Source organism: Mobula hypostoma, chromosome 21 (genome assembly GCF_963921235.1).
Source record: "Mobula hypostoma chromosome 21, sMobHyp1.1, whole genome shotgun sequence".
In the NCBI taxonomy this organism is placed as follows: Eukaryota; Metazoa; Chordata; class Chondrichthyes; order Myliobatiformes; family Myliobatidae; genus Mobula; species Mobula hypostoma.
The window spans coordinates 211,504-231,380 of record NC_086117.1 but is presented as its reverse complement, the minus strand read 5'-3'; the positions used below and the strand labels follow the sequence as shown (position 1 = coordinate 231,380).

Below are 19,877 nucleotides of genomic sequence, written 5' to 3'. Positions count from 1 at the left end.
GTTCTGTGCCTTTACAACTCTCAGTACATCAGCAGCCAGCTTCTCAAACTCTCAACCAATCGCTGTCATTTTACATCAACAGAGCCATTTATCTAACAACTGAGAGGCCTGTTCCGCCCATGTCACATACTCCTCTTACCCTTTAGGGGTGGGCTTCGATCCTGAGTACAGGCGGAGCCTACGATAGCTGGGACTTTGAACCTGGGCATTTTGTCATTCATTCACCAGGGAGATAAGGGCCGCTACCAACTCAGAATGTTCAGCCCTTGCTGGAAAACTCCGCAAAATCGAGAGCAACTTATCTTCAAAGTCTCCGCCCCCAGCTACAGGAAACTCAGCTTTCTGATTCAGTATGCTTACCTTCATTCCCCTCCTCCCAGAAAGTATGGACAGCCCACGGCCCCACCTCTCCTGCGGCCCCAATAGTACCAGGCAGTCCACTGCCATTATGTCAGCACTAGTCTGGACTAAAACAAAGTCTTTGCCCACCATTTTATCAAACCTTCGCTCCACAATCGTAACTGTCCCTATGGCCTTAACAGTACTTAAAAGTTCAAATTAACAATTCATCAGGGATATGAATGTCTACCCCACTCAATACACATGCATTCATTACCAGTAACCCCGTGGATTTGCACCACCGCTCAGCCGCTGCAGCATCCATAACCATGTACCGTGATCACTTCATCAGACAATGGTTTAGCACAGACTTAAACACACAACCCACTGGATCAATGCCAGGGCAATCACACAGCATCCTATGAAATTGATCCCGGACGAGCCCCCACAATAAAATACTCCGGTTCCATCAGCTGCATAAGTCTAGGGAAGACAACCTCCGGTCCTACCAAACTCATGAGATTGAGGCACACTTGATCCCATCCCAAACCTCCTGTTTGTGTGGATGCTGCGTGATTTGTTACCCAGTTACAAATAAGTACAGGTCCGCAATCCCTTATCCGAAATCCTTGGGGCCAGTTGCTTTTCGCAATTCAGAATTTTTTGGATTTCAGAAAATTGATAATTATATTGATAATTAGCCTGTCTCAGTGCAGGTGGACTTTATGACCTGAGGAGCTACCTGAGGACCTACGCACATCCTCCCATATACTTTAAATCATCTCTAGATTACTTATAATACCTAATACTATGTAAATGCAATGTAATTAGTTGTTATCCTGTATTGTTTAGGGAATAATGATAAGAAAAAAAGTCTGTACATGCTCAAATAACGAGTGCTAGACAGAGAACTTCCGGGTTTTCCCGATCCGCACTCTTTTACAAATACTATTACAGTTTATTTATAAAGTAATATACTGATAAATGAAATAGTGGGATAATTATAGACCATAAATACACTAGTACAATTCACTTTTGTGTGAGTCATTTTCATCAGAATTGCTTTCTTCCATTTTGTGTACATTGTTGTATTTTCCTTTCTGGGGTTTCTTGTTTCTCTGTATTTTGCCCTTTTTCTGCTGTTTACTAGCTTTGCATACTCTGCCAATGTGGCCCTGTTTGCCACAGTTTCAGCATTCTTTATCTTTAAATCAACAACCATTAGGGTCATGTGACCTGTTCCCACAACGGTAACATTTCTTTCCTTATTTCTGCGCAGTAACATTTTATTCATAGCATATTCCAGAGATTTTTGTTGTATCTCTGAAGCACCCCGTGAGGCTGATTCTAATGATATTGAGATGTTTAGTGTTTTCTCTAATGTAGGGTCTTTTTCACACAGGAACTTCTTCTGTGTGGTTTCACAGTGCATGCCAAACACTACCCTGTCCCTCAATGCGCCCAATAGACCAGCTCCAAATTGACAATGTTCTGATAATTCGCGCAATTCAGCACAAGATTCAGAAATGCTTTCATTTTAGCTCTGATTCTGTTTATGGAATTTAAATCTTTTAGCAGTGACCAGCGGTTTGGGGTTTAAATGCTGTTGGAGAGTGTCTACTATTTGCTTGAAAGTTTTGTCAGCTGGCTTTTCAGAGGTTAACAAGCTCCATAGTGGGCCATATGTTTTTGCGCCCATAACACTAAAGATGCTGGCTTTCTTTTCTGCATTAACATCATTAGCATCACAATATAACTCTGTTCTTTCAATATAAGTTGCCCAGTCTTCAATGCCACTATCAAATGCTGTAATGGTTCCAATTAACGTCATCATCGTTGTGTAAATTTATGCTTGTTATGTGAATTTAGCCCCGGCCTCATATTAATTTAACCCTGGTCCCTTGTTTTCTTTTTGACTCATGTGACTTTTTTTTTGCTAGAGTTCCGAGCATACTCTGGCTAGATGCGTGTGTCGCTCCTTTTTTTTTAATCTCCCTTCTGAGTCAGGCAAACCCTCAGCCCTGGGGTTCAGCACTGGCTGTTGTCTCGCCTGGAGGCTCCGACTGTGTCTTTTGGTCTCCCGAAATTCCCGACTACGGCTGAACTCCCACTTCTTTTCAGACTCACGGCCTCACTCTGCCTCTTCTGAGTGCCGTTATCAATTAGAACACGGCGTTCTGATACGATGCAGGTTCATTAACCTTGTCGCCAATTTGTTGTGTATGTGGCCATTTACACAACAATATCATTAATAGAAACGCTAGAGAGGAGCTAAGTTAACAGGGGCTTTTACTTAAAAGAACCTGAACTGAACACATATATACAGATCAATACGTGCCTAATAGTGCATGCTCAATAACTTGTTACTATGACATATGAAGCCACACTCAGGTTGGAGGAACAACACCTTATATTCCGTCTGGGTAGCCTCCAACCTGATGGCATGAACATTGACTTCTCGAACTTCTGCTAATGCCCCACCTCCCCCTCGTACCCCATCCGTTATTTATTTATATATACACATTCTTTTTCTCTCTCTCCTTTTTCTCCCTCTGTCCCTCTCACTATACCCCTTGCCTATCCTCTGGGCTTTCCCCCCCTCCCCCATTTCCTTCTCCGTGGGCCTCCTGTCCCATGATCCTCTCATATCCCTTTTGCCAATCACCTGTCCAGCTCTTGGCTCCATCCCTCCCCCTCCTGTCTTCTCCTATCATTTTGGATCTCCCCCTCCCCCTCCCACTTTCAAATCTCTTACTGACTCATCCTTCAGTTAGTCCTGACGAAGGGTCTCGGCCTGAAACGTCGAATCTAACTCTTCCTAGAGATGCTGCCTGGCCTGTTGCGTTCACCAGCAACTTTTATGTGTGTTGTAAGAGGAGAGGCTGTACTTGATCTGGTATTGAGAAATGAACCTGGTGAGGTGTCAGATCTCTCAGTGGGAGAGCATTTGGGAGATAGTGATCACAATTCTATCTCCTTTACCATAGCTTTGGAGAGGGATAGGAACAGACAAGTTAGGAAAGACTTTAATTGGAGTAAAGCTATCAGGCAGAAACTTGGAAGCACAAATTGGAAACAAATGTTCTCAGGGAAATGTACAGAAGAAATGTCGCAAATGTTCGGGGGATATCTGCATGGAGTTCTGCATAGGTATGTTCCAATGAGACAGGGTAAGGATGGTAGGGTACAGGAACAGTGGTGTACAACGGCTGTTGTAAATCTAGTCAAGAAGAAAAGAAGAGCTTGCGAAAGGTTCAAAAAACTAGGTAATGATAGAGAGCTAGAAGATTATAAGGCGAGCAGGAAGGAGCTTAAGAATGAAATTAGGAGAGCCAGAAGGGGCCATGAGAAGGCCTTGGCGAGCAGGATTAAGGAAAACCCCAAGGCATTCTACAAGCATGTGAAGAGCAAGAGGATAAAATGTGAGAGAATAGGACCAATCAAGTGTGACAGTGGAAAAGTGTGTTTGGAACCGGAGGAGATGGCAGAAGTACTTAATGAATACTTTGCTTCAATATTCACTACGGAAAAGGATCTTGGCAATTGTAGGGATGACTTATAGTGGACTGAAAAGCTTGAGTACGTAGATATTAAGGAAGAGGATGTGCTGGAGCATTTGGAAAGCACCAAGTTGGATAAGTCACTGGGACTGGATGAGATGTACCCCAGGCTACCGTGGGAGGTGAGCAAGCAGATTGCTGAGCCTCTGGCGATGATCTTTGCATCATCAATGAGATTCCAGAGGTTCCAGAGGATTGGAGGGTTGTGGATGTTGTTTCCTTATTCAAGAAAGGGAGTAGGGATATCCCAGGAAATTATCGGCCAGTGTGTCTTAGTTCAGTGGTAGGTAAGTTGATGGAGAAAATCCTGAGAGGCAGGATTTATGAACATTTGGAGAGGCATAAAATGATTAGGAATAGTCAGCATAGCTTTGTCAAAGGCAGGTCGTGCCTTACTAGACCGATTGAATTTTTTGAGGATGTGACTAAACACATTGATGAAGGAAGAGCAGTAGATGTAGTGTATATGGATTTCAGCAGGGCATTTGACAAGGTAGCCTATGCAAGGCTTATTGAGAAAGTAAAGAGGCATGGGATCCAAGGGGACTTTGCTTTGTGGATCCAGAACTGACTTGCCCACAGAAGGCAACGAGTGGTTGTAGACAGGTCATATTCTGCATGGAGGTCGGTGACCAGTGGTATGCCTCAGGGATCTGTTCTGGGACCCCTACTCTTTGTGATTTTTATAAATGACCTGGATGAGGAAGTGGAGGGATGGGTTAGTAAATTTGCTGATGACATAAAGGTTGGGAGTGTTGTGGATAGTGTGGAGGGCTGTCAGAGGTTAAAACGGGACACTGATAGGATGCAAAACTGGGCTGAGAAGTGGCAGATGGAGTTCAACCCAGACAAGTGTGAGGTGGTCCATTTAGGTAGGTCAAATATGATGGCAGAATATAGCATTAATGGTAAAATTCTTGGCAGCGAGGAGGATCAGAGAGATCTTGGGGTCCGAATCCATAGGACGCTCAAAGCTGCTGCGCAGGTTGACTCTGTGGTTAAGAAGGTTAACTGTGCATTGGCCTTCGTCAATCATGGGATTGAGTTTAGGAGCCGAGAGGTAATGTTGAAGCTGTACAGGACCCTGGTCACGCCTCACTTGGAGTACTGTGCTCAGTTCTGGTCACCTCACTAAAGGAAGGATGTGGAAACCATAGAAAGGGTGCAGAGGAGATTTACAAGGATGTTGCCTGGATTGGGGAGCATACCTTATGAGAATAGATTGAGTGAATTCAGCCTTTTCTCCTTTAAGCGATGGAGGATGAGAGGTGATCTGATGGAGGTATATAAGATGATGAGAAGCATTGATCGTGTGGATAGTCAGAGGCTTTTTCCCAGGGCTGAAATGGCTAGCACGAGAGGGCACAGTTTTAGGGTGCTTGGAAGTAGGTACAGAAGAGATATTGGCGTAGGTTTTTTACGCAGAGTGGTAAGTGCGTGGAATGGGCTGCAGGCGACAGTGGTGGAGACGGATACGATAGGGTCTTTGAAGAGACTTCTAGATAGGTACATGGAGCTTAGAAAAATAGATGGCTATGGGTAACCCTAGGTAATTTCTAAGGTAAGGACATGTTCGGCACAGCTTTGTGGGCCGAAGGGCTTGTATTGCGCTGTAGGTTTTCTATGTTTCTAACATCTCTGCCTTTCTGACAATCAACACTGGGGCACCTCAGGGATGTTTGCTTCGCCCACTTCTCTGTTCTCTTTACACATGACTATGTGGTTAGGCACAGCTGAAATGCCATCTATAAATTTGCTGACAATACAGCCATTGTTGGCAGAATTTCAGATGGTGATGAGAGAGCATATAGGAGTGACATATATATCAGCTAGTTGAGTGCTGTCACTGCGACAACTTTGCACTCTAACGTCAGTCAAGTCAAATTTATTTATAAAGCACATTTAAAAACAACCCATGTTGACCAAAGTGCTGTACAAACCATAACAGGTAGCTAAAATCACAAATACAAGAAACACAGATATAAGCAACAAAACACGCAGCTTATCGGCGCAAAATAAACAACACATGAGCCTAGACACAAGCCAAAAATCAGCCACATCAGGAAGACTCAAACGCTAGTGAATAAAGGTAAGTTTTGAGCTTGCAGTTAAAAGAGTCAATAGAAGGGGCAGATCTGATAGGGAGGGTAATGCTGTTCCACAGTCTAGGGGCTACAACAGCAAAGGCACAGTCACCCCTCAACTTAAATTTAGATCGTGGGACAGCCAGGAGCCCCAAGTCAGCTGACCTGAGGGACCTAGAAGTAGAATAAGGAGTTAGAATGTCTACGATATAGGAGGGGGCCAGCCCATTTAGGGCTTTAGAAACAAACAGGAGAACCTAAAAATCAATTTTAAACCATACTGGTAGCCAGTGGAGGGAGGCCAGGATAGAAGTAATGTGGTCCCTCTTCCAGGCACCTGTCAGGAGCCTGGCTGCGGCATTCTGGACCATTTGCAGATGGAACAGGGATGACTGATTAATCCCAGTTATACAGGGAGTTGGAGTAGTCCAAGCAAGAGGATATAAAAGCGTGGATGACTTTCTCAAGATCTTCGAAAGAGAGAAATGACTTGATTTTGGCAATAGTACGAAGCTGGAAAAAACTGGCTTTTACTACTGCATTAACTTGCTTGTCAAACTTAAAGGCAAATATCACACCAAGGTTTTTGACATGGGGTTTGACAAGGGTGGACAGGTTACCGAGACTGTTGGTAATCACTTTGATGAAGTGACGGGGTCAAATAGGACAACTTCAGACTTGCCTTCATTCAGCCGTCGGAAGTTTTGTGCCATTCAACACTTTATGTCCTCAAAGCAGTTCGTGAGGCTGACTAGATTTGACTGGTCGTTTGGTTTCAAGGGGAGATAAAGCTGTGTGTCGTCAGCATAACAATGGAAGGAAATGTCGTGTCTTTGAATGATTTGGCCGAGGGGAAGCATGTATACAGAGAAAAGAATGGAACCTAGGATGGAACCTTGCGGGACCCCGCAGGAGAGACTAGCTGGAGAAGAGGAAAATTTGTCTATGTTGATGGAGAAGCTTCTATTTTTGAGGTAGGATGTGAACCAGTTCAAGGCAGTGCTATCAACACCAACCCCGTACTGGAGACGGTCTATTAAAATGGCGTGATCCACAGTATTGAACGCTGCGCTGAGATCAAGAAGAAATAGGATGGCAGAGTCACCTGAGTCGGTAGAGAGGAGGAGATCATTGTACACTTTCAGCAGGGCAGACTCTGTGCTATGATAAGCCTCAGAACCTGACTGAAATCTTTCCAAGATGTTGTTTTGGTGTAGGTAGGGCAGCAATTGACTAAGAATAACCTTTTCGAGAACCTTTGACAACAATGGAAGTTTAGAAATAGGTCTGTAGTTACTAAAACACGAGAAAATCTGCAGATGCTGGAATTTCAAGCAACAGATCATTTTCGGATCTCCCCCTCCCCCTCCCACTTTCAAATCTCTTACTACCTCTTCTTTCAGTTAGTCCTGATGAAGGGTCTCGGCCCGAAATGTCGACTGTACCTCTTCCTATAGATGCTGCTTGGCCTGCTGCGTTCACCTCTGTAGTTACTAGGTAAGGTAGGGTCTAAGTTGGGTTTTTTTCAGGCGGGGCTGGACCATGGCGCGCTTGAAGCAGGTTGGAACTGTACCAGTGGCCAGGGAGCTGTTGATAATAGCGAGGATGTTGGGACCGGCTGTGTCAAAGACGTCCTTCAGGAGGGCAGTGGGGACAATGTCGAGGGGACAGGTTGCAGATTTCATGGTGGAAACAATCTTTGTAAGGGAGGGTAGCATGATGGGTTGGAAATTGTCCAGTTTAGATCAAAAGACCAGTGAGACAGTTAGGTCACAGTGAGACAGTTTGGGGGGAAATGTCTTCAACTTTGCTAATGAAGAATTTTAGAAGTTCTTCACACTGAGCAGGGGACACATCTAAACTAATACAGTAAGAAGAAAGAACTGATTGTGGACTTCAGGGAGGGTAAAATGAGGAAACACAAGCCAATCCTCATGGAGGGACCAGAATTGGAAAGAGTGAGCAGTTTCAAATTCCGGGTGTCAGTATCTCTGAGGACCTAACCCTGGACCCAACATATTAATGCAGCTACAAACAAGGCACAACACAGCTATATTTCACAAGGAGTTTGAAAAGATCTAGTATGTCACCAAAAACACTTGTAAATTTCTACAGATGTACTGTGGAGAGCATTCAAACTGACTGCATCACTGTGGGGGGCTACTACACAGGATCAAAATTAGCTGCAGAGAGTTGTAAGCTTGGTCAGCTCTGTCATGGGCATTAGCCTCTGTAGTAACCAGGACATCTTCAATGAGTGATGTCTCAAAAGACAGCATCCCTTGTCAAGGACCCCCATCATTAGGTGCCTTGTTTTCATTGCTACCATCAGGAAGGAGGTACAGGAGCCTGAAGGTATACACTCAGTGATTCAGGAACAGATTCTTTTTTTCTGCTATTGGATTTCTGAATGGACATTGAACGCATGAACACTACTTACTGTAACTCACTACTTTTTATTTCTATTTTTGTACTACTTATTTAACTATTTTATACTTATTGTAATTCACATATTGTTTTCTTCTATGATTATATATTGCATTTTACTGCTGCCGCAAAAATAACAAATTTCCCTACATATGGTGAGATGTTAAACCTGATTCTGATTTTGATTCAAACCTATGCTGAATATGACCTTTGGCCTCCTCAGATTCTTGCTGCCATGTCCTTTGCACTGGTGCCTCATGCTTCAATCTCCGTTAGCCACAGAGTAAGTACCTGGAATGAGCTGCCAGCGGAAGTGGTTGAGACTGGTACAACTGTAATATTTAAAATGGATTTGGGTAGATACATGAAAGGGAGTAGTTTGGTGGGTTATGGGCAGAACGGGCAACTGGGACGAGCAGGGAGAATGGTGTGACTGGCATTGACCAGTTAGGCTGAAGAGCCTGTTCCCAGGCTGTATTATCCCGTGGCTCTCTTCAACTGGGATTTCTGCCAGGGTTGAAATGTCCATGCATTTAAGACGAGAGCGGGTATATTCAAAGGAGATGCGCAGGGCAAGTATTTCACAGAGTGGTGGGTGCTTGGAATGTACTGAGAGGGATGATTGTGGAAGCAAATGCGACAGAAGCATTCAAGAGGTTATTAAATAGGTACGTGCATGTGCAGGAAATTGAGGTGTATAGATATAGTGTAGGTGGAAAGAACTGGTGAGATTTGCATCAATTGTTTGCAGAGACGGGTAACAGTGATGCTGAAGGAAACAGTAACACAGAAGGGCAGGGCGGACCTGGGATCAAGAGCGCAGTTGTCTGGCGGAGCGTTACGCGGGCGGACCCGCTGCCCCACTTCCAGGCGCCATGTTCTCGGGGCTGCAGGAGCTCGGGATTGCGAGTGGCGACGATCTGAAGGAAACTCTGACCAACTGCACAGAGCCGTTGCGGGCGATCGACCAGTTCCAGGTCCGGGGAGGGGGGACATCGAACGGTTCCAGGTGGGGCGGGGGGGGGGGATCATTGACCAGGACCGGGAGGGAGGGACCATCGACTAGCTTTCGATGGCATGACCTGCTCTGCACACCTCTTCCCCCCCGCCCCCGCTCCAGCTCTGGCACGCCGCCACCCGCCTGCCCAGTTTTGGCATACCACCTTCCTATCCCTCCCCCAGTTCATAATTGGTGCAGCCAATTGGTTTTAAAAGTCATGCATTAGTTGAATGGAGATCTGTTTTTGGAGACCTGTGTGCAGTCAACCTGTTTCAATTGATTGTGGTAAAATACACCTGTATCTGGAAAGTCCAACTGCTGGTGAGTCAGTATCCTGGCAAAAATTACTGTATGAAGACAAAAGAACTCTCAAAGCCACTCCATGAAAAAGTTATTGAAAAGCTCAAGTCAATCAGTGGATACAAGAAAATTTCCAAGTCACTGAATATCCTTTGGAGTACAGTTAAGTCGATCATCAAGAAATGGAAAGAATATGGCACATCTGTAAATCTGTCTCAAGCAGGCCATCCTCTCAAACTGAGTGACAGTGCATAAAGTGAACTGGTGAGGGAGGCCACCAAGAGACCTATGACAACTCTGGAGGAGCTACAAGCTTCACTGGCTAAGATGGGAGAGACTGCACGTGTAACAACTGTTGCCTGGGTGCTTCACCAGTCACAGCTTTATGGGAGAGTGGCAAGGAGAAAGCCACTGTTGAAAAAAACTCACCTGAAATCTCAGCTGGAGTTTGCCAGAAAGCATGTAGGAGACTCTGAAGTCAGCTGTAAGAAGGTTCTATGGCCTGATGAAACCAAAATTGAGCTTTTTGGCTATCCGGCTAAACGTTACGCCAAGTACCACACATCATCAAACACACATTCCCCCCCCCCCACCTCAGCTTTGCACAGGTATTGCTCCCTATGTGACTTCTTGTCCACTCATCCCTTGCCACTGATCTCCCTTCTGGTACTTATCCTTTCAAGCAGAACAAGTGCCAAACCTGCCCCTACACCTCCTCTCTCTACCATTCAGGGCCCCAAGCAGTCCTTCTAAGTGAGGTGACACTTGACCTGTGAGTCTGCTGGGGTCACCTACTTGTATCCAGTACTCCCAGTGTGGTCTTGTGCATATTGGTGAGATCCGACATAGGTTGGGAGACCACTTCACTGGGTGCTGCAGGAATACTCCTAGTTGTAGTTTTTTCTTTCAAGGCATGCATGAAAGGTGTTGAGTTCCTCGGGGAGTGAAGTATCACTGCCATTCATGATGTGGCTTTTGCTTTGTAGGAAGTAATGGCTGGCAAATCCAGCCAGAGTTGACATGTATCCAACCTCATTTGGAATTGTTCCTTTGCTCTTGAGATAGCCCTCCGTAAATCATACCTGGTCTTCTTGTATAGTCCTGCATCACTAGACTTGAATACCACAGATCTCGCCCTCAGCAGTCTGTGAACCACTTGGTTCATCCATGGCTTTTGATTTGGGTATGTACAGTATGTCCTCGTAGGCACACCCAACCACAGAGATTTAATGAAGTCAGTGACAACTGTGGCTTATTCATTCAGACTCCAAGGTGAATCGCTATATACAGTCCAGCCTACCAACTCAAAGCAGTCCTGTAAGCGCTCCTGTGCCTCCCTTGTCCGTACCTTCTTGATCCTCACTACTGGCGCTACAGTCTTCAGTCTCTGCCTATGCTCAGGGGGTAGAAGTACAGTCAGGTGATCAGACTTTCCAAGGTGTGGGCATGGGATGGCATGGTAAGCACTCCTGATAGTAGTGTACAGTGGTCCAATGTGTTCGTCCCTCTGGTTTCAGAAGTGATGTGTTGGTAATTATTATCTGGAGATGTTTTCAAGCCAGCTTGGTTAAAATCCCCCAAAATGATGGGGAAGGCATCAAGGTGCACTGCTTCATGCCTGTGGATTACATTGCTCAGTTCGTATAGAGCCTGTTTGACAGGGGCCTGAGGTGCGATGTACACCGCTACCAAGATGATTGCTGAAAGCTCCCGTGGCAAATAAGATGGATGGAACTTGATTGCAAGATGTGCCAGGTCGGGTAAGAAGGACTGGGAGAGCACCACTGCATTTGTACACCATAAGGAGTTGATCATAAAGGGTACTCCACCTCCTCTGCCTTTGAAAGACTCAGCAGACTTACCTTGGTGGTGAATTGTTAAGCCATCAAGTTGTATCACTGCATCTAGAGTGGTGGGGTCATCTAAGACTCCATGAAACAAAAAACAACAAGTCCTAATGTCCCTCTGGTATAGCAATCTTACTCATGGATCATCAATTTTATTTACCAGAGACTATGCACTTGACAGCAGGAAAGTCAGTATTCGTAGCCGAAAGTCGCACATCCTTAAACTTTTAAACCAGAGTGACATCCTGTCTTCCGGTATCTAAAAGGGGAACCGCACCAGTGACCAGAGTCCATGCAATTTCGATCAACTATGAGTAGCGATAAATTTTTAGAATTGCCTTAAAGTAATGTTACTAACTATACTTCATAGATGTCGTCGTTGTTTTCAGCTGTCTAAAATGGGATTATTTCATTTTTTCCATCGGAGCTGCTCGCACGAGTTGCCTTCTTGATGGGACCCCACGTCTCAATCCTCTGTACCCAGGAGGGGAAAAATTAATCTGGTTGTCGTTAGAAAAAGCACATAAATATATAAGCTCTGCTAAATTTTGGATGGAAAAGGTATTAACATTTTCCTCACATGCTCAATATATCAACTTCTATCAGCCAATAATTGATTCACATTCATTATGCATTAAAATCATCCATTGAATTGTATCATTTGCATAAACAACCAACACAACCTCAGAATGTTTTGAGGGTCTGTCTACAAGTGACAACACATGTCCCAGCATCAACATAGTGTGCCCACAATGCTCAGCAGAACAACACAGAACACAATAAGCAAAGCAACAATAACAACACTATAAGCCCCGTCCCTCCCACCCACCCACATAGTCATCCAAACTGCTGGACAGGTCTCCAGGTCTCCAGCAGAGTCCATAAGACCATAAGATCATAAGATATAGTAGCAGAAGTAGGCCATTTGGCCCATTGAGTCTGCATCGTCATTCAATCATGGCTGATCTAATTCATCTAGTCATCCCCACTCTGCTGCCTTCTCCCCATACCCTTTGATGCCCTGGCTAATCAAAAACCTATCTCTCTATGCCTAAATGCACCCAACGATTTGGCCTCCACAGCCGCTCGTGGCAAGAAATTCCACAGATTTACCACCCTCTGACTAAAGTAATTTCTCTGCATCCCTGTTCTAAATGGACATTCTTCAATCCTGAAGTCGTGCCCTCTTGTCCTGGACTCCCCTACCATGGGAAGTAATTTTGCTATATCTAATCTGTTCAGGCCTTTTGACTTTGGAATGTTTCTATGAGATCCCCCTCATTCTCCTGAACTCCAGGGACTACAGTCGAAGAGCTGCCAGACATTCCTCATACGGTAACCCTTTCATTCCTGGAATCATTCTCATGAATCTTCTCTGAACCCTCTCCAATGTCAGTATATCCTTTCTACAATGAGGAGCCCAAAACTGCACACAATACTCCGTGTGTTCTTATGAGTGCCTTACAGAGCTTCAACATCACATCCCAGCTCTTATATTCTATACCTCTAGAAATGAATGCCAACATTGTATTCACCGCCTTCACCACCAACTCAACCTGGAGGTTAACCTTTAGGGTATCTTGCACAAGGACTCCCAAGTCCCTTGCATCTCTGCATTTTGAATTCTCTCCCTATCTAAATAATAGTCTGCCCATTTATTTCTTCCACCAAAGTACATGACCGTACGCTTTCCAACATCGTATTTCATTTACCACTTCTTTACCCATTCCCCTAAACTATCTTATATCTCTCTGCAGCTCTGTTTCCTCAACACTACCTGCTCTTCCACCTCTCTTTGTTTCATCAGGAAATTTAGGCACAAATCCATTAATCCCATAGTCCAAATCATTGACATACATCATAAAAAATAGAGGTCCCAACTCTGACCCTTGCGGAACTCCACTGATAACCGGCAGCCAGCCAGAATAGGATCCCTTTATTCCCACTCGCTGTTTTCTGGCAATCAACCAATACTCCACCCATGCTAGTAACTTCCCTGTAATTCCATGGGCTCTTACCTTGCTAAGCAGCCTCATGTGCAGCACCTTGTCAAAGGCCATCTGAAAATCCAAGTATACCACATCCACTGCATCTCCTTTGTCTACCCTGCTTGTAATTTCCTCAAAAAATCGTGGACAATGGGCCTCAACTTACTCAGTGACCTCATTCGTAGACCTGGGACTTCAATCATTAGGTTTCCACTTCAGGTCCTGCGATTGATCTTTGGGCTTCAATCTTCTGCATCAACCCCAGGACTAGCCGATGACAGGACCTCAAACTCCAGGCCTTGAACTCCGGACTCACTAATTTGTATCCCGAGGGGGTTGACGGCTGTCATGCTCCCTGCTTGCTCTGCCATCTTATTTCAGGACCCATTGACCTAGGAATATACACTGATCACCAGCAGTTGTTTTCTGTGATCCTTGTCCACTGTACTTGCCAGCCCAATATCCACAGATTCCTTCCTCCCATCCCACATCGCTGGCCTTCGAACGGAGAACAGAGTGCAGGACTAGACTCCATTCTCTAACTTCTCCACATCCCTGTCCCTTAACCATGATCCTATTCCCCTCTCTGTTCCGAAAACCATCCCTATGAGCTTAAAAAGTAAGTAAGTCTGAGGCATGACCTCGATAGATACACCAGCTTGACAATTGGATAGCTGACCCTTCCCCCTTGAAATGTTCTCATATATTTCAAGGGGCTGTTCGTTTTTTAATATTACTATGATCTCTTTTTAACTCTTTTCAGGTTGAAAATGGAATCTTATTGCCATCTCTGCAGTCAGCTTTGCCTTTCTTGGACCTGCATAGCATTCCCAGGCTGGAATTCCATCAGTCTGTATTTGATGAGCTGCGAGAAAAGCTGCTGGATAAAATTGCCACCATCGCATCCGAAGGAAAAGATAGCGACAGGTAAAGTTACAGTAGTCATTTGATACTTCCCATTGTTCTCTGCAATTTTTACAGTTAATGTCTATCATCTGAAATGGATCACAAAGTATAATGGTCACAGGAAGTTAATAATTTCAGTATATCAAGCAGAAGTTATGCGTAGTCAGAAGATATTGCTGACAAGGCTAGAATTTATTGTCAGTCTTAGACAATGGCGATCTGCCGGTTAAACCTCTGCAAGGTGATAAAGCAACTATCATGGCATTGTAAAGTAGGGAGTTCCAGTGCTTTGATCCAACCTTATTCAGACTCAGATTAATGTCATTTTTATAGCAGGAAGCTATGACGTTGTGGCCATTATAGAGACTTGGATGGCTCGGGGCAAGAATGGTTACTTTGAATGCCAGGCTTTAGATATTTCAGAAAGGACAGGGAGGGAGGCAGAAGAGGTGGGGGCGTGGCACTTTGTTCAGAGATAGTGTCACGGCCGTAGAAAAGGAGGAAGACATGGAGGGATTGTCTACGGAATCTCTGTGGGTGGAAGTTAGGAATAGGAAGGGGTCAATAACTCTACTGGGTGTTTTTTATAGACCACCCATTAGTAACAGGGACATCGAGGAGCAGATAGGGAGACAGAATCTGGAAAGGTGTAATAATAACAGGGTTGTTGTGGTGGGAGATCTTAATTTCCCAAATATCAATTGGCGTGTCCCTGGAGTGAGGGGTTTAGATGGGGTGGAATGTTCTGTTGCAATCATGCAAGGTGTTGGTAAGACATCATTTGGAATGTCATGTTTAGTTTTGGTCACATTGCTCTGATGAGCAAGATGCCATTCAGCTGGTAAGAGGGTGAAGGAGATTTACAAGGATTTTGCCAAAACACAAGGCACTGATTTATGGAGAGCCATGTGCAGGCCGGGATACCATTCACTGCAGCGTAGGATAATGAGGAGGATTATAGAGGTGTATAAAATCAGGAGGGGTATAAATAGACTGAATGCACATCGGGTTGATAATCAAACAGGAGTGGGATAGGTTTAGGCCAAGAGGGGAAATATTTAATAAGAAGGACCTGATGAGTAATATTTTCTCCCAGAGAGTGCTCTGTATATAGAATGAGCTGCCAGAGGAAGTGATTGTGGCAGATACACTAACAATGCTTAAAGGGCACTCTGTGGATCTGGAAGCTTCAGAGAGGTATGAGTCAAATAGGACTAGCATAGATGGGAATCTTGAATAGCATGGACCAATTGAACTGAAGGGCCTTTTTCCATACAGTATGACTCTTCAGTCCTCAAACTCAGAACAGTCCAACCCAAGAAACATCCTGGTGATTTTTTTTTCTGCACTCTCTCCAGTACTTTGGTACAGGTACTTTGGAACTGTCTTCACTAGGGAAGACACAAACAATTTCCCAGATGTAATAGTGACCGGAGGACCTAGGGCAATGGAGGAACTGAAGGAAATTCACATTAGTCAGAAAATGGTGTTGGATAGACTGATGGGACTGAAGGCTGATAAATCCCCAGGGCCTGATGGTCTGCATCCCAGGGTACTTAAGGAGATGGCTCTGGAAATCGTGGACGCATTAGTAATCATTTTCCAATGTTGTATAGATTCAGGATCAGTTCCTGTGGATTGGAGGGTAGCTAATGTTATCCCGCTTTTTAAGAAAGGAGGGAGAGAGAAAATAGGGAATTATAGACCAGTTAGCCTGACATTAGTGGTGGGGAAGATGCTGGAGTCAATTATAAAAGATGAAATAGCGGCACATTTGGATAGCAGTAACAGGATCGGTCCGAGTCAGCATGGATTTACAAAGGGGAAATCATGCTTGACTAGTCTTCTGGAATTTTTTGGGGATGTAACTATGAAAATGGACAAGGGAGAGCCAGTGGATGTTGTGTACCTGGACTTTCAGAAAGCCTTTGATAAGGTCCCACATAGGAGATTAGTGGGTAAAATTGGAGCACATGGTATTGGGGATAGGCTACTGACATGGATAGAAAATTGGTTGGTGGACAGGAAACAAAGAGTAGGGATTAATGGGTCCCTTTCAGAATGGCAGGCAGTGACTAGTGGGGTACTGCAACTATTTACAATATACATTAATGATTTAGATGAAGGGATTAAAAGTAACATTAGCAAATTTGCAGATGACACAAAGCTGGTGGCAGTGTGAAATGTGAGGAGGATGTTATGAGAATGCAGGGTGACTTGGACTGGTTGGGTGAGTGGGCAGATGCAGTTTAATGTGGGTAAATGTGAGGTTATCCACTTTGGTGGCAAGAACAGGAAGGCAGATTAGTATCTGAATGGTGTCAAGTTAGGAAAAGGGGAAGTACAATGAGATCTAGGTGTCCTTGTTCATCAGTCACTGAAAGTAAGCATGCAGGTACAGCAGGCAGTGAAGAAAGCTAATGGCATGTTGGCCTTCATAACAAGCGGAGTTGAGTATAGGAGCAAAGAGGTCCTTCTGCAGTTATACAGGGCCCTTGTGAGACCACACCTGGAGTATTGTGTGCAGTTTTGGTCTCCAAATTTGAGGAAGGGCGTTCTTGCCATTGAGGGAGTGCAGCGTAGGTTCACGAGGTTAATTCCTGGGATGGCGGGACTGTCATATGTTGAAAGATTGGAGCGACTGAGCTTGTATACACTGGAATTTAGAAGGATGAGAGGGGATCTGATTGAAACATATAAGATTATTAAGGGATTGGACACGCTAGAGGCAAGAAACATGTTCCCGATGTTGGGGGAGTCCAGAACCAGAGGCCACAGTTTAAGAATAAGGTAGGCCATTTAGAATGGAGTTGAGGAAAAGCTTTTTCACCCAGAGAGTTGTGGATCGGTGGAATGCTCTGCCTCAGAAGGCAGTGGAGGCCAATTCTCTGGATGCTTTCAAGAAAGAGTTAGATAGAGCTCTTAAAGATCGTGGCGTCAAGGGATATGGGGATAAGGCAGGAACGGGCTACTGATGGTGGATGATCAGCCATGATCACAGTGAATGGCGGTGCTGGCTTGAAGGGCCGAATGGTCTACTCCTGCACCTATTGTCTATTGTCTACTATTACGTCCTTCAAAGAGGCTGGTGGCCAGAAGTACAAACAGTACTCCAGATGAGATCTGACCAATGTTTTATAAAATTGGCTCATAACCTTCTTACTCAGTGCCCCAACTGATGGAGACCAAGGTCCTTCTGTTCCTCAGGACTTAATAGGACTTCATGGTGTATGACCTAGCCTCATTAGTACCTTCAAAATGCATCACCTCACAATTATCTAAATACTGAATGTCTGGTATTTATTGTCGGCAGAGTTCTAATGGAAAAAAATGTAAAAAAAAAAATTTCTGAGGTAGGCCTCCGGTGTTTTTTTTAAATTGGCTAAAAGTAAAGACTTCACATCCTACTTAAATAATTACTTGAAAATGTGTTTTAAAAAAATGGTTTTTAATCCAGGTAGTTGCTCATCAAGTTTGCTTGAAATAATAGTATTGAAGGAAGAACTGTAATCAATAACAAAATTCTAATAATTTTGTCCTCAGGTACAACAAGCTGGAAGATCTGCTGGGGAAATGCTTTCCATTGGTTAAAGTGCCTTCGATACAACCTGTTGTAATGTGTGTGATGAAACATTTGCCTAAGGTCAGGAGCGTTGTTTTGAGAAAAGTGATAAATTGTTATTGGACTCAGATTTAAGAGTCTTTAGAGTCATAGTCATACCGCATCAAAAGCGGTTCTGCCACCCACCATTTCTCAGCTGACTATCAGGTACCTATCAATATTAACCCATTTACCCACACTTGGCCTGCAGCCTTCTCTGTATTGACAACTCAGATGTTCACCTGGATCCTTTTTAAACGTGAGTGTACCTGCTTCTGCCACCCCGCACCAGTACATTTCAGATTCAACGACTCTGTCAGTAGAAAAAGTTCTTTCTCAGATTCCCCTCTTAAACTTCCTAGCCCTTTCCTTAAACCAGTGCCCTTTAGTTGTAGATGCCTCTGCTGTACGAAAAGTTTTATATTATCTACCCTAAGTTCCTCACCATTTTATAACCTTTGTCAAGTCTCTCCTCAGCCTCCTCTGCCTAAGCCATCTCATATGTCCTCTTAATTGAAACTCTCCAGCCCAGGCATTGTCCTAGTGAATCTCCTGTCCACCCTCAGCTGTGCGATCATGTTTTTTCCACAGTGTGAAGACCAGAACTGTAAGCAGTACACCAGATATGGCCAAGCCAGTGCTTTGTAAAGTTGTATCATAATCTCCCTGCTCTTATATTTTAAACTAGTTTATGAGGGCTCCCTTCAGCACTTCATTGATAACAGGTGTGTTGGCATTCATCAAGAGTTCAAGAGCCATGAGGTAATGTTACAGCTATATAAGACCTTAGACAGTCCCCACTTGGAGAACTGTGTTTATTTCTGGCCACCTCATTACAGGGAGGATATGGATATGATAGAGTGCAGAGGAAATTTACAAGGATGTTGCCTGGATTGAAGAGCACACCTTATGAGAATAAGTTGAGGGAACTTGGCCCTTTCTCCTTGGAGCAACAGAGGATGAGAGGTGACGTGATAGAGGTGTATAAGATGATGAGAGGCATTGATCATGTGGGTAGCCAGAGGCTTTTTCCCAGGGCTGAAATGGCTAACATGAGGGCGCATAGTTTTAAGGAGCTTAGAAGTTGGTACAGAGGGGATGTTAGGGTTAAGTTTTTCATACAGACAGTGGTGGATGTGTGGAATGCACTGCTAGTGACGGTGGTGGAGGCGGATACAATAAGATCTTTTAAGAGACTCTTAGATAGGTACATGGAGCTTAGGAAAATAGAGAACCATGTAGGGTAATTCTAGGCAGTTTCTAGAGTAGATTTACATGGTCAGCACAACATTGTGGGCTGAAGGGCCTGTAATTAGATTAGATTCAACCTTATTGTCATTGTGCCAAGTGCAGATACAAAGCCAATGAAATGCAGTTAGCATCTAACCAGAAATGCAACGAATAGTGTAATTTACAAAATAACTGCGAATAAAAAGTAAGTGCTATAGCACACAAATATAAAAGTACTGGGACAGTACAATATGGGTGCAATACTGTTTAGCGCTGTGATGTGAGGTTCAGCAGGGTCACAGCCTCAGAGAAGAAGCTCTTCCTGTGCCTGCTGGTGCGGGAACGGAGGTTCCTGTAGCGCCTACTGGATGGGAGGAGAGTAAGAAGTCCATGGTTAGAGTGAGGTGCATCCTTGATAATGTTTTTCACCCTGCCCAGGCAGCGTTTATGGTAGATGTTCTCAATGGTGGGCAATTGGGTGTCGATAATCTGCTGTAGATTTCTATGTTCTGTGTTCAAATTACATTTTATATAAATATATCAACTTATTCAAGATTCGTCACCAACTGTGTTGTCACTTTCAGAGGTCTTGGAC

General features: G+C 44.3%; 1 protein-coding gene across 3 annotated transcripts in view; it reads left to right on the top strand.

Moving 5' to 3' along the window:
• Positions 1-9,258: 9,258 nt before the first annotated feature.
• The window catches only part of nelfb (negative elongation factor complex member B), a 124,689-nt gene continuing 114,070 nt past the window's right edge, over positions 9,259-19,877 (top strand). For all 3 annotated transcript variants that reach the window (XM_063073242.1, XM_063073241.1, XM_063073240.1), the window contains exons 1-3: positions 9,259-9,387; positions 14,309-14,472; positions 17,995-18,094. In XM_063073242.1, the coding sequence (XP_062929312.1) occupies positions 9,286-9,387; positions 14,309-14,472; positions 17,995-18,094 (366 nt within the window). In that variant the 5' untranslated portion in view covers positions 9,259-9,285. The remainder of the gene's footprint in view (positions 9,388-14,308; positions 14,473-17,994; positions 18,095-19,877) is intronic.